The 19,899-nt window shown below is 43.4% G+C and overlaps 1 protein-coding gene across 1 annotated transcript in view; it reads left to right on the top strand.

Moving 5' to 3' along the window:
- Positions 1 to 19,899, top strand: part of ush2a (Usher syndrome 2A (autosomal recessive, mild)) — a 1,262,450-nt gene that overhangs the window by 953,614 nt on the left and 288,937 nt on the right. The window contains exons 49-54 of the mRNA XM_068045693.1: positions 3,239 to 3,437; positions 9,999 to 10,167; positions 11,259 to 11,480; positions 14,825 to 14,873; positions 16,203 to 16,251; positions 18,056 to 18,076. Of these exons, the coding sequence (XP_067901794.1) occupies positions 3,239 to 3,437; positions 9,999 to 10,167; positions 11,259 to 11,480; positions 14,825 to 14,873; positions 16,203 to 16,251; positions 18,056 to 18,076 (709 nt within the window). The remainder of the gene's footprint in view (positions 1 to 3,238; positions 3,438 to 9,998; positions 10,168 to 11,258; positions 11,481 to 14,824; positions 14,874 to 16,202; positions 16,252 to 18,055; positions 18,077 to 19,899) is intronic.

Raw genomic sequence — 19,899 nt, 5'->3', positions numbered from 1 at the left:
ATAATTAAGACAATTTCTAATTAATCAACCAATAATATTTATACTGTTGTGGTACGAGCTAATTCTTTACATATGCAGCCAGAAGTTAGCAATAATATAACACACTTGAATTTCATCACTGCCCTATCTAAACAGTGTAGTACCTACCTTGCTGTTTTTGATCTCACTGTTTCAACCACAATTCAAGCAAAAGGATCTCCAGAGGGCCTAAAAAGTCATCAATGACAAGTATCTTCCCTGATACAGTTTCTCTTTTTTTCATAACATTTTATGTTAGTTACACTCCTTTGTTGTCAGCCTCTTATACCAAGATTGTATGTCTCTTTTGCTACCTCTCTCATCTCAGCTGTGGCTCAGTTGGGACCACAATCACCTCTGAGTCAGAAATTTGTGGATTTAAACCCCACTCCAGGACTTGAGTACAAAAATCTAGGTTGACACTCCAGTGCAGTTCTGAGAGAGTGCTGCAATGTCGAAGGTGCCGTCTTTTGGATGAGACATTAAAGCAATATCCCTTCTACTCTCTCAAATGGATGTCAAAGATCCCATGACACTATTTCAAAGAAGAGCAGGGGAGCTATCCCCTGGGTCCTGGCCAATATTTATCCCTAAGTCAACATCACAAAAAACAGATTATCTGGTCATTATCACACTGCTGTTTGGCTGCCATGGTTCCTACATTACAACAGTGTATACACTTCAAAAATACCTCATTGGCTGTAAAGTGTTTTGGGAAGTCCTAAGGTCCTGAAAGGCACTATATAAATGCAAGTCTTTTTTCTATCTTTGTCTCTCAGCTTAGCTGTCCCCATTACTAGGATGGAATTTAATGTCAGCGGCACAGGTCTCAGCGGCGGACCTGGAAACTGCGACATTACTGTTCAGGGTGGAAGCAGCTGGCCGAATGCAATTATGTGACAGCCGGCCAATTAGCAAGATGGAAGTGCGGCGCCCGAATGCAAGTGTCGGGGACGGGCAGGAAGGCGCCGCTCCCAGTGTCAGCTGATATGAGGGCAGGTGCTGGCACCATTTGTAAATAGCAGCTAGACCTCACTGCTGAGTTTGTGACCCTCCTGGATCACTGTGGGAGCTGCTGAGAGATCTAATCTTGTTGCCCATGAAGAGCTTTCCTCATCTGTGCAGTCCCTGAAGAGCTTTCCAACTTTGTTCAGCCCGCTGAGTGACTGTCCCTCAGCTCCTCCGAGCTGCCCCGCTGTGACTACCCCTCAGCTCCTCTAGGCTGTCCTACTGAGTGACTGCCACTCAGCTCCTCCGAGCTGCCCCACTGAGTGACTGCCCCTCAGCTCCTCTGAGCTGCCCCACTGAGTGATTGCCACTCAGCTCCTCTGAGCTGCCCCACTGAGTGATTGCAATGGCCTCCTTTCCCCTTTCAGCAGAAGTTTCCACTCCAATGGAAGGCAGTTCCACAATGGCTGACCTTCCCCTTGGAACATGCGGCCTTGCCTGGGTACTGCCAGCTTTGAGTTGTTGGGGATCTGATGGCCCGTGATCTTCATGTGCCACACATTTAATTAGCAAAGTAGCATTAAATTTCATTCAATTGCATATAAATGAGACTTAAGTACTTCTTTAACAAGTACAATTGGCTTCCCGCTGCTTCCCTGCAGCATTGCTGCCTCGCTGACTCCTCTCCACCAACTTAATGCGGCCCAGACTTAGCGGAATTGGGCTTCCGAAACAGTGCCTCCCACCCCTGCCTTGCTTCTTGTTCCATCAGGCACCATTAAATTCCACCCTCAGTTTTCTTTGTTATCTTTCCTTTCCATAGAACTCTGTCTCTTGTTCTAAAGTGTCATCCTTGCCTCAGTAGTAGCACTCTCAACTCTGAATCAGAAGCTTTTGAATTCAAACCCCACACCAGAGACTTGAGCTCATAGTCTAGGCTAACACTTCAGTACAGTCCTGAGGAGGGGTGCATTGTTGGAGGTGGTGTCTCTCAGATGAAATGTTAAACTCAGGCCCCATTGATTATCTTGTTGTGTATTTTGCTGCTGTTTGTGAGTCATGCTCTATTACAACAGCAACTACACTTAAAAATGCACTTGATTGCCTCTGAAGTGCTTTGGGTATCCTGAGGTCATGAAAGGTGCTATATAAATGTGAGTTCTTTCTTTTTCTATATATATAGGCCTTAGTTAGGCCACACTTAGAATATTGCGTGCAATTCTGGTCGCCACACTACCAGAAGGACGTGGAGGCTTTGGAGAGGGTACAGAGGAGGTTTACCAAGATGTTGCCTGGTCTGGAGGGCATTAGCTATGAGGAGAGGTTGGAAAAACTCGGATTGTTTTCACTGGAACGACGGAGGTGGAGGCGCGACATGATAGAGGTTTACAAAGTTATGAGCGGCATGGACAGAGTGGATAGTCAGAAGCTTTTTCCCAGGGTGGAAGAGTCAGTTACTAGGGGACATAGGTTTAAGGTGTGAGGGGCAAAGTTTAGAGGGGATGTGCGAGGCAAGTTTTTTACACAAAGGTTGGTGAGTGCCTGGAACTTGCTGCCAGGGGAGGTGGTGGAAGCAGATACGATAGCGACATTTAAGAGACATCCTGACAAATATATGAATAGGAAGGGAATAGAGGGATATGGGCCCCGGAAGTGCAGAAGGTGTTAGTTTAGGCAGGCATCAAGATCGGTGCAGGCTTGGAGGGCCGAATGGCCTGTTCCTGTGCTGTACTGTTCTTTGTTTGTTCTTTGTATAGCTACTCAGGACTGATACAGATAATATACTGATGATGAGGTTGTGGAACAGCTATTAACTGTGCTAATCCTCTACTGTGCCTTGACAACACCATATCTATTGAAAATAGTAAAAACTGCTTTAAAAATGATCTTTCAAATATTTTATTATTAAGTCCAATAAAGACCTACAGTTATGTATGATAATCTTGTGATGTAGAACATGTAGCTCAATATCCCTTATTATTATTGGCCATTGTATGGCCATTGTCAATCATCATTGTTTGTCGTCTATAGTTTATGCTGTTTTCTACAATTAATATGCGTTATTTAGTTGTATGTTGCAAATTTTATAGAAGAAGGAATTCTGGATTTTAGAATGGTTGCACCTCTAAATAATTTGCAACCATTGGGACATAAGCAATGACTTTATGTAACTATGTAAATGTTATTGTTCCAACTGCTGAAAGATATTTTGAGATCACTGTTACCCTATCATAACCCTTTCTCCCCATTTTATATTTTTGTATTTCCCAAGGTCTCTTAGAATTGATTGGACATCCCCTGGACGACCAAATGGCATCATAAAGGGATATGAAATTTGGCGAAAAACACTGCATCAATGTATAGATGCCATGGGCTCAAAAGCAAATCAGAAAAGTCAACGGTGTGTTTATGTTCAATGCAAAATAAATGAAAATATTTGTGGTCACTCCTGTTATCAGCCAGAGAGTCAGGTAAAGTACCTTTGATAATGAATTAATTGTTCTGCAATTGGCATAAATGATTATGTAACCAGAGAAGAGAAGCTAATTGTTTTGACACTTAAGGCAGAATCGTGTGAACTTAGTCCCGACTGGAATGATGGGACCATTTTTGGGTCAGGAACCTGATTAACTTATTTGGGCAATACCATTGCTCTTTCCCAGAGCAACATAATTATGATACCACCTGCTGGTTCCCTAACCAATCAGGGAGGGCTGGCAGGCTGACACACCTAACCAAACAATGAAGGATCTCGATTTAAAGGGACCCCTGCAGGACTCAAAATGGAAGCAGTGTGCAACATAGAGGATACCAGTGGGAAGGTGCAAAGACCTGCAGAATGGATAAAAGCGTGGAAAGGCTGGCTTCCCAGTTCATAGACTCATCTCTGGAGGTAATGATTGCTGCAGTGAGGGCACGAGGAGTCCTATTCCCTGAGGACAGCAGGAGGAGGCCAGCCAACATCATCAAGCAGGTGTGGCTACAAGTCACCGAAGCTGGCAGCAGCCAAAGTGTGGTGCCCAAGACCTGGATCCAGTGCCAAAAAAGTTTTAATGACTTCATGAGGTCGGGCTAGGTGAGTGTCCTGCAACTCTTAGCTGGCAGTCATCACTGTCTCACCTCCCTAGCTTTCTCCTGCACACCACTCCTCTGACTGATATACCTTGCTGTCACACACATTCCTTTCTCTCCAGCCTCCTCCTAAAATCTCCACCTCAACAGACAACACTCACACACACCTTTGCTCTATTGCCCTCTCAAACCCATTCCTCACAGTCACCCTCCTCAAATGTTTACCTCCCATCCTCAGAAATTAGTTCACTTCTCACAATCACAACTCTCTGCCTTATCTCAATGGAGGAGAAGAGAGCCCACAACTGCAGGCAGAGGCAGGGAACTGGGGGTGGAGCTACAGCCATGGCCATCCTCGCCACAATGGAGGAGGAAGCCATGGGGATCAGCAGGGTGGCACCAGTACAGACTGTTGCTGATGGAGAGATGGGGGTGGCCCAGAGACCTGATGATGGAATTAGATATCACACTAGCACTTGTTACTCATGTTGAATTGATGTCACCAATATATTAAATGTCATGATATCAGCACGAACTCATGTCTTTCATCTCCTACAGGTGCATTGATAGTGCGGATGGAGGAGATGAGAAAGAAACTCATGCAGTCCTCAGAGAAGGACCAGCACTCTGAGGGTGCACCGTCACATGACTCCTATGCACCCTCCACCAGCATAGATATACATACCTCAGTGGGTCCAGCATCTCAAACCGATAGGGTGGCACATGGTGAGGAACACATCGTATGTGCGCAGGAGCAGGTGCTGGAGACAGGGACAGCAGTGATGAATCCTCGTCCGAGTGCGCAAGCTACTTCAAGCTCTGCTCAGCTGGACACAAATGCTAAACCTTGTGGTTCATACACTGAAAGGCTACTTGTTGTGCAGGAACAGGAAATGTGTGTGCTTCTGTCAGCATTTCCAAAGGCAGTTTGCATCCTTGCACAGAAAATGAAGCATGAGTGCCATGGTGTATCAGGCATTTGTGCTGATGACCACCTTCGTAGAAAAAGTGGCCACCCTCATGGAGAATCAGACACAGCAGACCACTGAGTGCATACTGGCCCACGCCAGTGGCCTGCACACTCTGGTTGCCAGTTTACACACCATTGGTCGAAGTATTGCCTTGGTGGCTGAACACCGGGCTGACATGCCGCCGAGTGCTCTCCCATTCTTGGTTAGCAGGGACGTGCAGGGGGCCCACAGAGGGAAGATAGAGAAAGGGCTCATAACAATGGGGACTCTTCTCAAGGCACCCCTACTTCTTGGCTCTTGCCCTCCCACCATCAGATAGAGCTGCACAAGCTGCCTCCTGCCCCGATGACCAAGTCTGGCCTTGCACAGGTGCAGGTGGGGAAGTCTTTGGTGGAACCCTCACAAGATCCAAAACCCAGAGGATGGGCATCTCAGGGCAGGGGAACGAACAGCCTTCTTCTAGCTCTGCTGAAGCCACAGGAGTAGCACCACATAGAAGTAATAGAAAGCATACAAGAAAAAGGTCTTAGTTGCACAGAAGTATTCACTTGGGTGCTTATTAAATTCTTACTGTTCCTTTGATGCTCTTTTTTTTACTGAAATAATGAATTTATGTGAGCTACTGATTGTCATGTCCTCTACTTTGTTGGATCCCTCATTGACCCTGGTCAGTTTCATTCCAGTGAATGGAATGAGCAGCCTTGATGAGGAGGAAAGGCTGTGAATGTGATGGTTGGTTGAGTGACTGTAGGGAGGAGGTTTGGTGGTGGAGGGGTTGCACACGGGTCTTGATAAGCGAGGGGGTAAAAGGTTACCGGGTGTAGGCGGGAATGTGGAGTTGAGGTTACAATCAGATCAGCCATGATCTTGTTGAATGGCGGAGCAGGCTCGAGGGGACTAGTGGCCTACTCCTGCTCCTAATTCGTATGTTCATATGTTTGTATGTTCGTATGTATGATGGAAAGCTTGCAATGTTGCAAGCACACTTTTTTCAAGTGAAGCGTGCCTAGATGAGGGTGTCGCAGGCTTCTCTGGCAGGCACCAAGGGCACATCATGATGTTTCTGCTCCTCCTCTTCCTCCTCCAAGAATGAGAGGTGATCTCCACCTTCTTCTTGCACCAGCTCCAGTCCTCTCTGCAACACCATATTGTGAAAGACACAGTAGACCACAACAATCCTGGAGACCTTTGCTGTGGCATATTGAAGGGTGCATCCTGATTTGCCAAGGCAGCAGAACCTCATTTTGAGCAAGCTAATAGCTTGCTCTATTGTCACTCTGGTGGTAAGATGTCTCCTGTTATACCTCTCCTGTGCCTCTGTGGTAGGGCTGCTCACTGGGGTCAGCAGCCAGGTCTTGAGTGGGTATCCATTGTCTCAACTGCTGAGGTTGTCTGGTGGACAGAACAACTGTAGTACATGAGACTGCTGAAGGATTAAAGAGTCATGGCTGCATCCTGGATACCTGGCACAGGCTTGCATTGTGTTCTTGTGGTGGTCACAGACTAGCTTCACATTAAGGGAGTGGAAGCTGTTTGGATTAACAAAGACATCTGGCTGATATGATGGTGTCTTCATTGCCAAATGTGTGCAATCTATAACCCCCTGGACCTGTGGAAATCCTGCGAGTGAAGCAAAGCCGACAGCCCTCTGAGTTTGACTGGTCTCAAAGTGAATATATTTGGAGATCTTCAATACAAGGCATTGGTGACCTGGGTGATGCAGTTGTGGGCTACAGATTGCCAGATCTCATAGATGTCACCAGCTGATCCCTGGAAGGGCCCAGATGTGAAGAAATTGAGTGCTGTGGTCACCTTGACAGCCATGGGCGATGGGTGACTACCTGCTTCTTGGGCGGATGTGTGCCTTTGCTGTGGCTGCCCCAACCTTTAGTGTGCCCCTCAGCCTGTAGTCCTGGACCTTGGAATGTGCCAGACTGCAACACTGGGTCATCGACAACTCTTTGCACTGGAAGACCAGCAAGTTTCAGGCATCCCAAGAGTGTCTTTCACCAAGTTGATGGTCCTTGAGCAGCAGTTGATGTTTATCTTGGTGAATGGGAAAGGGCTAAGTAGGATTAATGGAGAGAGAAACAAAGTTGACGTTTCAGATCAACTTCATTAGAACACTGTTTCAACTCTGTTTCTGACTCCACAGATGCTGCCAGACCTGCTGAGTATTTCCTGCACTTTCTGTTTCTGTTTCATATATCCAGAATCTGCAGGGTTTTTTTTGCAGTATTTTGCTTTAATACAATTTGGATTAGTAACGGCACTCAGAATTCCTATGGAGCTCACAGGCACAATCTTGCTGCTTTCAGCTCCACATTCAGGTAAGTCTTTTTTTTAAATACCGACCTTTTTGATGGCAGTCTGCAGCAGGAAGCTGGTTTGGCTGTGTTAGACATGAAGATATAAGAAGAGGTTCTGAAACCAGCATTAGACTCCCATTTGCATATGGAAAGGAAGTAAAGCCTGTTTCAGGCTTATCCTTCAGCCTTTGCCAATATGGAAGGCAGCTTACTTCTGGCACGAAATGTGCGTAGACACATAGCCTTTGCTGCCGGGTTTGCTGAGCCCTAGGAAGCCCGGCCTGTGATTGTTAAATTCAAATTGTTCCCAAGATTTGAGGCATGGAGCCTCATTTAAATATATTAATTTCCGACTTGCCTGTCTTGAGCAGGTTATTTGGCCAACCCCAAACCCATTGAAATTAGGCACTTTGACGGCAGGTTGGGGTCGGGTTTCATATTTTTTCAATTTCAACCGATTCCCCAATCCTCTCCCGCCTGTCTTGGGGAGGGTCAGGCATGATGGGGGTCTCAATAGTGCTTCAATAGTGCTCAGAAGAAGTCTTCCCTTAGGATGTTTTATGTTAAATGTTGTGGTTTCGGTTCAGTTGTTTTACCTAATAAAAAATCTCTTCAAAAGTGAAATGTATGAGGGAATCCACCATAAAACTGTGTTGTGTGCTTTTTGATTATTGTGCAGTATATTAAAATGTCTTTACTTAAAACAGGATGTTGGCGAAGCTGAAGGAGGAGTCAGTTTTATTTCATTGGCTAAGCCCCTGGAGCACTGATTTGTAAACATTTGTATGCGCACCTTTAATATTTAACTTCTTTAACAGGAATGTTCATAGTTTATACATTTTGTTTTCAACCAAGACATTCTAAATTTAAGTTATTTTCAGATTACTGCAAAAAATTAACAATAGATTGTTTAAAGTTATATTAATAGCATTGTTCCTTTAGAGGCAAGCTTTTAGTCAACACAACCATGAGCATGCATTAAAAATAGCTTCAGCATCAAATTTATAGTCGTACTTGTACCATTCTCGCTAGTGAGTGTGGTCCCACAAAACATGAGTATTAGTATTAGGGCTGCATTGCAGACAATTTGATAACTACAGCACTAGAGCCAACTAGGAAATCTGAGATGTTCACCTGAGATGAGGAATTCAAATCTGAACTCATATTGACATTCAGACTTCCTGTACAGGATGAGTTATGTCAGGGAGAGTGAAAAAATGATTGTGAAAGGGGTAAAAATGATTGTGAAAGGGGAAAAAATGATTTTGAAAGGGGAAAGGTTGCTGAATTGTGGCTTAATAAAAGAATATCACTGATATTCTAATTGGAGACAATGTAAGTTGGACTATCTGCGCCAAGGAGGATAACTGGGTTCAGTACTGACTGTGCGCAGTTTGCAATTTCTCCCTGTGACCGCGTGGATTTCCGCCGGGTGCTCCGGTTTCCTCCCACAGCCAAAGACTTGCAGGTTGATAGGTAAATTGGCCATTGTAAATTGCCCCGAGTGTAGGTAGGTGGTAGGAGAGTGGTGGGGATGTGGTAGGGAATATGGGATTAATGTCGGATTAGTATAAATGGGTGGTTGTTGGTCAGCACAGACTCGGTGGGCCAAAGGGCCCGTTTCAGTACTGTATCTCTAAATAAATAAATAAACCTTTATACTGGAGGGTGGGAAAAGATTGGAAAGATGCTAAAATTGTAGCACTGTAGCAAAGATTATTCCACAACATCAATCATCAGAGCTGATGGGAATGTGATGGATATTTTGAATTTCCATTTTTGCTCTTTTTTACCCTAATTTACTCCCTTATTTTCCTCCTCTCCTCTGTTGAACGTTACACTTCCACAGATGCCAACTACCATTGGTACTTCATCTATGTGGCCATTCTTCATGTATGAGACCCAGGCAGTGAATGTCAGTAGTAGACTAATCACCCAGCGATTGCAGCACAGAATGTGCTCCTCCCCACCCTGGCATGATCCTTCCCATCATTCCCTTCTTTCTTCCCAATCAACCCCTCCATCCCAACCCCCATCCCTCACAATTGCACACCTCCCTTTCTCGCGATCATCCCTCTGCCTCTCAACCACTTTCCCAGGACCTACCTGAGGGCCTCTTCAAGCTATGCAAAAGCTAAAAATTTACATCTACTTTGCCAGTGAACAACAGGTGTCTGCAGCTTGCCAATCAAATTTAAATCAGGCCCGAGGTTTAATCAGGCCTTGGGCTCATGTGTTTCGGCACAGGGATTACTCCCTGTGCCCTGTTGACACCATGTAGGTCGTCACTATCCAAGTTCATTCATATTATCTTTAATTTGTTTCCCTAATTATGATATGTAAGCCTTTCTTTTCCAGCCACATCAAGTATCATTATTGTTTTCCTCAAGTTGCTTGACTCAACAAGATTTTTTGGTACATCAAATTAAAAACTATTGTATTGGACCACATTTTGTTGAAATATATACATGTAAATGTGTGACTGGAGTCATTTATCATAATCAGCAAAGCAAAGGTTAGTTTGTTGAGCAGATTTGAATCATTCTAAACTCTTTCTTGATTCACTGAGTCCCTACTTTATAGCTGAGCAGATTCATTACTACTCAGATTTTACTCAGATGTTGCTGTGGGAAAACTGATGATGTGTTTTGCATGAAATGTTCCATAATGTTCTTAATAGGTTTGCTGTGATGGAGTGCTGTACAGCAATAAGCCAGACTATGCTTGCTGTGAAGACAGATACATTGCCTCGAGTTTGAATTCCTCTGTAGTTTGTTGCAGTGGGCTTCTCCACACGTTCCAACCTGGGTTTCACTGCTGTGGGAATTATTACGTTAGAGTTCTGCCAGGTAGGCAAGACTAAATTTTTGTGAGTTCTATTGCTGAATTATGCAATGACATTCAGCACTTGACATTTTTAGCATGGCTAAGAGACAGAAATGCTTTGTTCCCCATTACTGTGCAAATAAACCTCAAGACCTTAAGTATATCATGTACTACAGACATAGCTACCAGAAGAAAAACCAATCAACCTCCACATAGTGATAGTATTCTAACGACAATGCTAAAGTCAATACCTATGATTGTCAAAATCACAACCCTGCTAAACTCTTACCTATGTACTTCTAATGATTGTAAGGACCTTTTGGACATATGAAAAGTTAAATGTAAACCAAGCCTCTTCTGCATAACAATTGGTAATACCAATGAGCCATATAATTTATTTTTAAACTATTGTATTGTGCTGTTTCAGTGCTTTGTTGGTATTTGGCGGGATGAGAAATGAAAATCACAGAGGGTTTTTTTGTGTGTTCTTTATAGATGATAAATTTCAGGCAAAGGAAATTTGATATTCAGTAACTGCTCTCCATATTTAACTCAAAACCTCAGAGTTGAGATCATAAAATTAGATTCCGTTTTCTCCTGTTAAGTCATGCTCACAGAACCTTTTACTCCACTTCTGATCCTGTCCTTTGTTTTTCTCTAAATATGTGCTTTTAGTCAATTAGAAGCCTTTCATATTTAAGATTATGAACAATGATAATAAAATTTGACTGCTGTAAAATTAGTATCAGGTAAAAATACTTGGGATATACTTCACATAATGAAAGAGCTCTAAGAATATTTGCAAGATTTTATAAAACTATTACAGTGAAATATGTTTCATTTGCATGGGTTTCCGCCGGGTGCTCCGGTTTCCTCCCACAGCCAAAGAGTTGTAGGTTGGTAGGTAAATTGACCATTGTAAATTGCCCCTAGTGTAGGTAGGTGGTAGGATAATTGTGAGGATGTGCTAGGGAATATGGGATTAATGTAGGATTAGTATAAATGGGTGGTTGATGGTTGGCACAGACTCGGTGGGCCGAAGGGCCTGTTTCAGTGCTGTATCTCTCTCTCTCTATGATCTCTTTATAATAATGTGCTAACTATTTGCTTCCAGGTGAGGTTTGCTGCCCCAGTGTTCAACAAAACCAAGTCTCGATCGGAGTTGGGGATTCGTGCTGCTGGGGCAACCCATACTTTGAAGCGGGCAACCAGATCTGTTGCGGAAATTCACTTCATGATGGTTTTAACCAACAGTGCTGTGGCAAACAACTAGTTAGTACGGACCTTTTGTGCTGTGGCAATGAAGATGTAGGGACTGCATATGAACCCATGACAGGTGAGATCAAAGAAAGACAAGAGACATCATACACATTTGGCAAAGGATAAAAGTAGTCACTTTTGTGGCAATATTGGGATGAAATTCCTTAGTTGCTAATTATAATGGAAATGCGAATGCAAGTAAAAATAGGAGACCAACATTCAAGCCAACGATTTCATAACATTTACTGTAAACAGGAATTTCACTCCTTATTTGGCAAGAAATTCTCCACACAGATTCATGTCACAACAATCAGAATGTTCGCTGAGTCTAAAAATATCATCACTGTGGCTTTTTGGCCAATACAAAGCATATTTGAAAGGAAACATTTAACTATGCACAGGATAGCAGTTTAAAAGTACATACTTTTACAAGTTTAAAATGGCAATTTTGAGAATTCCAACTTCAAAGCATATTTTAATCTTGATAACAAATAGTTGTTTCCATTTAAGTTCAATATATATGGAAAATTGTACAAAGCAAGACCTTTCTGAAATGTGGTCTCCTCTACATTAGGGAGACCAAATGCAGACTGGGTGACTGCTTTGTGGAACACCTCTGCTCAGTCGCAAGCAGGACCCTGAGCTTCCGGTTGCTTGCCATTTCAACACTCCCCCCTGCTCTAAGCTCACATCTCTGTCCTGGGCTTGCTGCAGTGTTCCAGTGAACATCAGCGCAAGCTCGAGGAACAGCATCTCATTCACCAATTAGGCACACTGCAGCCTGCCGGACTGAACATTGAGTTCAATAATTTCAGAGCATGACGGGCCCCCCATTTTACTTTCATTTTTAGTTATTTTTTCTTTTTTTACATTTTTTTTGTATGTTTATTTTATTTCATCTTAGTTTGTTCAGTTTGCTTACCCACTGTTTTTTTTTCATGTTTGTACTTGCTGCTGTTCAATGACCTTCTGGTCAGCTATTCTGTGGCCTTGTCCAATCTACACCTTCTCCTTTGTTAACTCTTGCCCCACCCCCGCTTTACTTGCTTATAACCTTTGACATTTCTAATACTTGCCAGTTCCAAAGAAGGGTCACTGATCCGAAACGTTAACTCTGCTTCTCTCTCCACAGATGCTGCCAGATCTGCTGAGTATTTCCAGCATTTCTTGTTTTTATTTCAGATTTCCAGCATCTGCAGTATTTTGCTTTCACCTTTCTGAAATAGCTTGGTTCTAAATTCCAACAGATTTGTCAAACATGATTTCCCTTTCATAAATCCATATTGATTCTGCCCAATCATATCATTATTTTCTAAGTATCTAGGTATCACATCCTTTATAATGGATTCTAACATTTTCCCTACTACTAAATAGTGGAGGTTACATTTGCTACTTTCCAGTCTGCAGGAACCTTTCCAGAGTCTATAGAATTTTGAAAGATAACCACCAATGCATCCACTATCTCTGTAGCCACCTCTTTCAACAGTCTGAGATTGAGCTCATCTGGCCCTGGGTATTTATCAACCTTCAATCCAGTTACTTTTTCGAGCACTACCTCTTTATTGATACTAATTTTTTTCAGTTCCTCATTTTCACAAGCCCCTTGGTTCCCTGTTATTTCTGGGCGATTTTCTGTATCTTCCTCCGTGAAGACAGACACAAAGTAATTGTTTAGTTTCTCCACCATTTCCCTATTCTCCATTATAAATTCTCCTGTCTCCACCCGAAATAAACCCACCTTTGTCCTTGCTAATCTTTTCCTTTCCACATACCTAAAGATGCTTTTACAGTCTGCCTTTATGTTTCTCGCTTTATGTTTCTTCACCATACATATAATGACTTGGATGGAGGAATAGAGCTTTGTATATCCAAGGTTATTCAACTTTATGAGTTTGTCGATTCAGGAGTCACAGTAGATTTTGTAGATAAAAGCAGTAAGTTACAAAGAGACAGAGGTAGACTAAGGCCAGGATTTTACGGACCCTGTAGAGATGGAATCGGAGGCGTGGGGCTTGGTGGGGGGCACGGAAAATCACAACGGGTGGCATGGGAGGTGTGCGGGACTGAGGGCCCGTCGCCTCCCTGTCACCCAGCGATCTTCCTGGGGGCAGGATGATGGCCGATGATGGCCTTCCCACCCAGATGCTAATTGAGCCCTTAATTGGCCTATTAAAAGCCTCTTCTCATCACTGCTGGGATCTTACCAGCGGCGGGGGGGCCTCCGCAGCGCGGGGATGATACCTTGTAAAACGAGGCGCCCTCCCTGCGGGCTTGGGGGGGTATCCCTCCTTCGTGGGCTATTTGTGGCCCAGGGAGGACCCCCACCAGGAACAACTTTACCCCTGGGACCCCCCTCCCCCTGGACTGAATGAGCAGCCCCCCCACCCCCCTCATCGGGCCCTTCTGGACTGGCCCTGGAGACCCCGCCACGCCTACCTCTGAGCCGGGTTTCGACTGGGTCAGAGGCCTCTGCAGTGCTGGCAGTGGCCACCGCTCACTGCTGAGCTGTCAGCCATGTGATTGGCTGGCAGCTCTTGGAGGCGGGATCCCCATCCCTTTAAAGTTTTTAAAGGTACGGGGATCCCGCCTCCTAAAACCTTGACACAAAAAGACCGGAGGATCATTCTGGGGAGGGAAAAAAGGCAGAGGTAGAGATCCCCCCCCACCACTCCCCGCTTTTTCGGCCTGGCACCAGGAGCCCCACCTCCAGCACAAAATCTAGCCCTAAGTGTGTGGGCAATACTATGTAAGATGGATTTCAATGTGGATTTGGGAAAGACAAATCTGAATATGTTCTTAATGGTAAGAGACTAGGTGTGGAGGAGCACAGGGATTTATGAATGCATGTAAATAAATCGCTAAAATTTAGTGCTCAAGGACAAAAAAAAATCAAAAAGGCTAATTGAATCTTAGCCTTTATCTGAATGGATTGAATTCAAAACTTGAGAAAGTGACGCTTTATTTTTACAAAGAATTGGTCGGGCCTCATCTGGAACACTGTGTTCAGTTTTCAGTATCAAATCTCAGGAAAGGTATATTGGTCTCAGATGGGGCACAGTACAGATTCACCAGAATCATACCAGGGCTAAAAGGGTTAAATTATTGGGACTGGCTTGTATTTCCTTGTGTTTGGACGGTTAAGAAGTGATCTAATTGAGGTGTTTAAAATAATAAAGGGATTCGATAGGGTAAATACAAATATTGCCAGCCAAGTGGAGGCGGATTTGATTGCATGCCGGAAGTTAAGACTCCTGAAATTGACATTGGGTCGGGATCCTGACATCTTCTCGCCCTCTTCCAGGTTTCCATGTGGTGGGATTGAAGGTAAGGGGGGAACCCCTTGGATCTGTAGAGTAAGTAGTTAAGGTAGTTAAGAAGTTAATTAAGAACAGTTTTAATCCTCAATTCTGGATTTCCCAGCTCGGGAATCTGTTTCCCAACTTGTCAGCAACTTGCCACAGTCATCGACGTGAGTGCACAGCAAGACGAACTTCTTCAGTGAAACTGACAAGTTGGGAAGGCTTTGATCTGTTACACTGAAGAGTTCCAGCCATGACCAGGTGACAGTCTGCTGTTCTAAACACTTCTCTCACAGTATGGATCACTGCTTGACAGGTGATTGCCAACTTCTTGGAAGGCACCTTACTCACCTTCAGCTGCCTTCAGCACTTCCCTGCTGCTAGCTTTCAACTTGGCATGGGAGCAGATTATGTAGCTGCACCTTCCACCTCTTATGAGGGACAAGAGCAGAAGTAACACCACTGCCATCAGCACCAGGAGTAACACCAGCAGCAGCAATGGCCGCTGCCTTCTCCTCAGCTGAATGCCCCTCCAAAGGACAAAGGTGATAGACACCTAGATCTAGCTGGAAGGAGGCAAGAGCCCCAACACAAGGTCTATAGGCAAAGGAACAGTTTTCTCTAATGTCTGAGTATCAGTGCGTTAGGAGGAGCAGGCTATCACAGCAGGTCACTGCTGACATCTACAGCCTCCTGGAACAAGATCTCCTTCCCAGTGGAGCAGGTAGGAATGCATTGCCGATAAGTGGCCAATAAGCTGCCTGTAACTGAAGGGCCACCCTGCGCACCCCCCCCACCCCGCCCCACCAACCTCCACCCCCCCACACACATCGCCCCAGGTCCATGCTCTTACTATGTTGTGTGTTTTCGTTTGCAAGGAGAGAAAGCAGGGATATGTGAGTGTTCATAATGGCTTGTGCAGAGAGGACAGAAGGACATCATTATGTGGAGGGTGACTGTGAGGCATGGGTGTGAGAGGGCATTAGGATGAGGATGAGTGTGCGGTTTGGCTGTGCAGATGGGGATGTGAGGTGCTTGCAGAGAGAGGAATGAGTGGAGCTGCAAGCTTCCAAGGTCTCTTCTCCATCCTTGTGCTTACTGCAGCCTCAAAAATTCAAGTATTGTTGAGCCATTGCAACCCATACAGGAGACCCTTTAATTAGAAAACCTTCCTTTGATAGATCCAGCCTTCCTTGATTGGTTGGGGAACTCAGAGGCAGGATACTAATGCCATGTCTCTGGGAAAGAGCCTCTGCAAAGCTCACCAATTATGGAATCCGGTTCCCAACCCACAAATGGTCCTGTCTTGTAGAAGATTCCACCCAAAGAAACTAATTCTTCTGTCAGGGAATCCAGAACAAGTGAAAGTAATTTTAAAATTAGAGCTGGGCTATTTATGAGTGAAATTGAGAAGCACTTTTCATACAGAGGTCAGTGAAAAGGCTATGGATGCTGGGTCAATTGAAACTTTCAAAAGTGAAATTTATAATTTTTTGTAGGGTAAGAATATCAAATGATATAGAGAAAATGGAGGCATATGGAATTGAGGTACAAATAAATAATGATCAAATTGAATACTGAGACACATTAGAGGGGTTGAATGGCCTACTCCTGTTCCTATGTTCCTAATTATGGCTGGAATCATGGCAGCAAAGGAAGTTTTTTGTACTTGAATTGTTCCAATTTATTTTCTTTTGTGAATGTTGTGCACATTGAGATGAGGGATGTTAGTGTCAGGAAATAACACATTTCTCATTCTGGGCACCCAAGTGCCAAACACTGCTGCAACTGCTTCTCTGTCTGCAAACAGAATCTTGAACATCTTGAATCTTGAGCATGAGTTCACATGCCCCACCTCTAGGTAACACATTCCAGCAGCTTTTATCCCAGTGCTCAGACTTTATACATATGCATTCTGCATGGCAGAAAGAATTATCCAGAACATGCTAACATGTGTCAGCACCCTTGATGTTCTAAACATTGAAATCCAATGCCACCTATCAGGCTTACTGATTACCACACAGTTAATCCAGGTCTTCAAATCAGGGATTGTTGCAAAGAGATGTGTCCATTTTGAAGCCTCAAAGATGCTGAGCAACAGATCAACACAAGCCAGTGATCTCCTTTCCTTGAATTCACTTTTCACAAATCCACTTGGTCCCGGATCTTGAACATAGCTAAAAGAAGCCTTTTGTTGCTTACCATGGAGCTCCAAGCCATAAAGAGAACTGGTCAGAACATGTCAACTTTTACAAGCTTAAGCACTTTCGGGATCTGCTCTCATCGAAAAGAGGAGAGAAAGTCCTCCCTCTGTCTTTGAGATATCCTCTTGAGCCATTCAAACTCATAGTTTGGGCACCCACAGCCACATCATACTTTGTAACACATTGTTCAAGATGGCACTTGGAGTCTATGCCACCCCAGTCATATCTGCCAACAACACATGAGAAGAAGAATGCAATTCTTTTATAAATGCATGGGCAAATATTCTGATATAGTTTCTTACAATAGCATCCAACACATCATTAACCAAGGCATTGAATAGGACGGTTATAATAGAGAATCATCCCTCATTCCTCTTTTGCAGTGGTTAGCACTGCAGCCTCACAGCTCCAGTTCAATTCTGGGTACTGCCTGTGTGGAGTTTGCAAGTTCTCCCTGTGTCTGCGTAGGTTTCCTCCGGGTGCTCCGGTTTCCTCCCACAGCCAAAAGACTTGCAGGTTGATAGGTAAATTGGCCATTATAAATTGCCCCTAGTATAGGTAGGTGGTAAGGGAATATAGGGACAGGTGAGGATGTGGTAGGAATATGGGATTGGTGTAGGATTTGTATAAATGGGTGGTTAATGGTCGGCACAGACTCGGTGGGCCGAAAGGCCTGTTTCAGTGCTGTATCTCTAAATCTAAATCTAAATCAGCTCAGTGATTCTCTTCTTGGTCTTTATAAGGCTATAGAAACAGCTGTACACATCCAAGTTAATATATGGCCACGCAGTTCTAGAACTTCCAGCTTTTTCTTGAGGGGTACGTAAAGCATCAAGCTAAAAGTTAATGAAAGCCAAGCAACTGCATTTCCCCTCAGCCTTATGATGCTCTGTTATCTCATACAAAGCTATTATCTGTCCCTTAATATTTTGAATAAAAATGAAATTCAGCCTGCTTCTTTTTGACCATATGTAGGACACCCAAAGAATATGATACATATATCATGATGACCTGAAAAACTACCTTAACAGCTACTGAAATCAGTGAGATCCCTTGGAAGTTTTAATGCCCTTTCTATGGATAGAAACCACATTCACCATCTAACATATGAAAGGTGTACATGTCTCAAACAAAATCTTATTCCGCAGCCTCAGAAGGGCAGACCCAGGGTAAGTCACTATTTCATGGCACTGACCTCTAATGTTGTAACTATCTCAATTTCATAATATCTTATAACTATTCAGGAAATCACCGTGAATAATATCCATAGCTTCCCTTTACTGTTCTACTAACTACATAATTCTATCTGTGCAGCACACCCCACTTACTTTTCCAATCTCCATGCATATAAATACCTCCTAAAGCTTCTTGAGTTGGTTACCAACCCATATAGTACTGTCTACAGATCCTGAAGATATCTTTTTGGATTATCTGGAGTGTTGGGCTTATCAGTTGCTGGCAAAAGTCTGGAGGAACCCTTTCAGATGTGATTAATGTGAATGGAAAAATGATTTAGGTTTATTTAGTGTAATTGCAAGTCCTCATGGATGAATGCAGCTCAGTGATCTTACTTCATCTTCCTAATGACTTTCTTAGCCTCATGATGTGCTATAACATCATTATTTTCCTTACAGAGACTTTTGATTGCTCCAAAGAGACTACTTTAAATGTTCTACATTCTTGTCTAACTGCATTTCTTCCCATTGCATATGATGAGCAGCTCTAGCTTCAAGTTGTTTCTAACTTTGGCCATTGACACAAGAAAGTCATTGGCCACACCACCTATTGACAATCACACAGGTCCAGTCCTAGCCTGCATGGGCAACAATATATTTCTTATGCTGGGCACCTTGATAGATCAGTCAGTTCAGAGGTCATCAGCCATTCAACTAAGTAATCATCCCTTGTTATGAGGCTCTTATTTTGCCCAAGACAACTAGGAGCTGCCGCCTTAACAGAGAAGCTAGTGATTCAAAGTTATCCAGCAACATTTAAAAACAAAATTAGAAAGCAAAGGGCTTACCAGGTTAGTCACAGCTGCATAATTAATTGTTATGCCACTTTGAACTTTATGCTGATGCTACATAATTGTTGAACTATGGAAAAGAAGCAGAGACAAATGTTCCAGAAGGACCTTTGAAGCTCTAGGCCTAATATATTCCAATAATCCATAAAGAGAAATGAAAAGCCATGAAAGCATTCTTCAAGACTATCCAGTGATATAGTTGCATTTTTAGGACCTTCTTGCATTCCACACTGTGGAATTCTATGGAATGCACACAAAAACTACAAGTCATCAAAGAGTTTTGACAAAAGGTCATCGACCTGAAACGTTAACTCTGTTTCTCTCTACACAGATGCTGCCTAAACTGCTAAATATTTCCAGAGTTTTCTGTTTTTATTTCAGATTTCCAGCATCTGTAGTATTTTACTTTTATGAGAATATTTTTGTCCAGTCACAGTTTAGCAGAGCATATTCCAACTTTCACTGTTAGTCCATGGGCATCATGTATTTTGGGGTTCAAATACTTGGTAACTAAAAAACCTCAGTGATTGACTTATTATGCATATTTCATGAAGAGTGAAGGCACAAATCTATTGCTAGGAAAGGAAAAGAAATCTCAAGACTTGGTAATCTAGGTAACAAAAGAGGTCAGACTTGTGAGAGGATTCCTTGCAGTATGATGCAGTATCTCCAATACAGATCAAGGATGGTGGCTCTTAACAGCACTCAGGAGAATGCATGTATTACCTGCACACATTGCTTAAGCCGTTTGACCACAGAAGATTCTATCCATCCTCAAGCCAAATCACAAACTGAATTTTCAGGTCCTGTTACTAGATGATGCTACCAATTAATGGAGTTCATATCAAAGTGCCCATTGAACATCGACAGTTAGATCTCTCTCCCATATGGTAAAACAATAGACTAAGAGAAAGAAAAATACAAGTTCAGATTGCTATAAATGCTTTTCTGCATCTAGCAGTAACA

Source organism: Heterodontus francisci, chromosome 13 (genome assembly GCF_036365525.1).
Source record: "Heterodontus francisci isolate sHetFra1 chromosome 13, sHetFra1.hap1, whole genome shotgun sequence".
Lineage (NCBI taxonomy): Eukaryota > Metazoa > Chordata > Chondrichthyes > Heterodontiformes > Heterodontidae > Heterodontus > Heterodontus francisci.
This window is presented reverse-complemented; position numbering and strand designations above follow the sequence as displayed.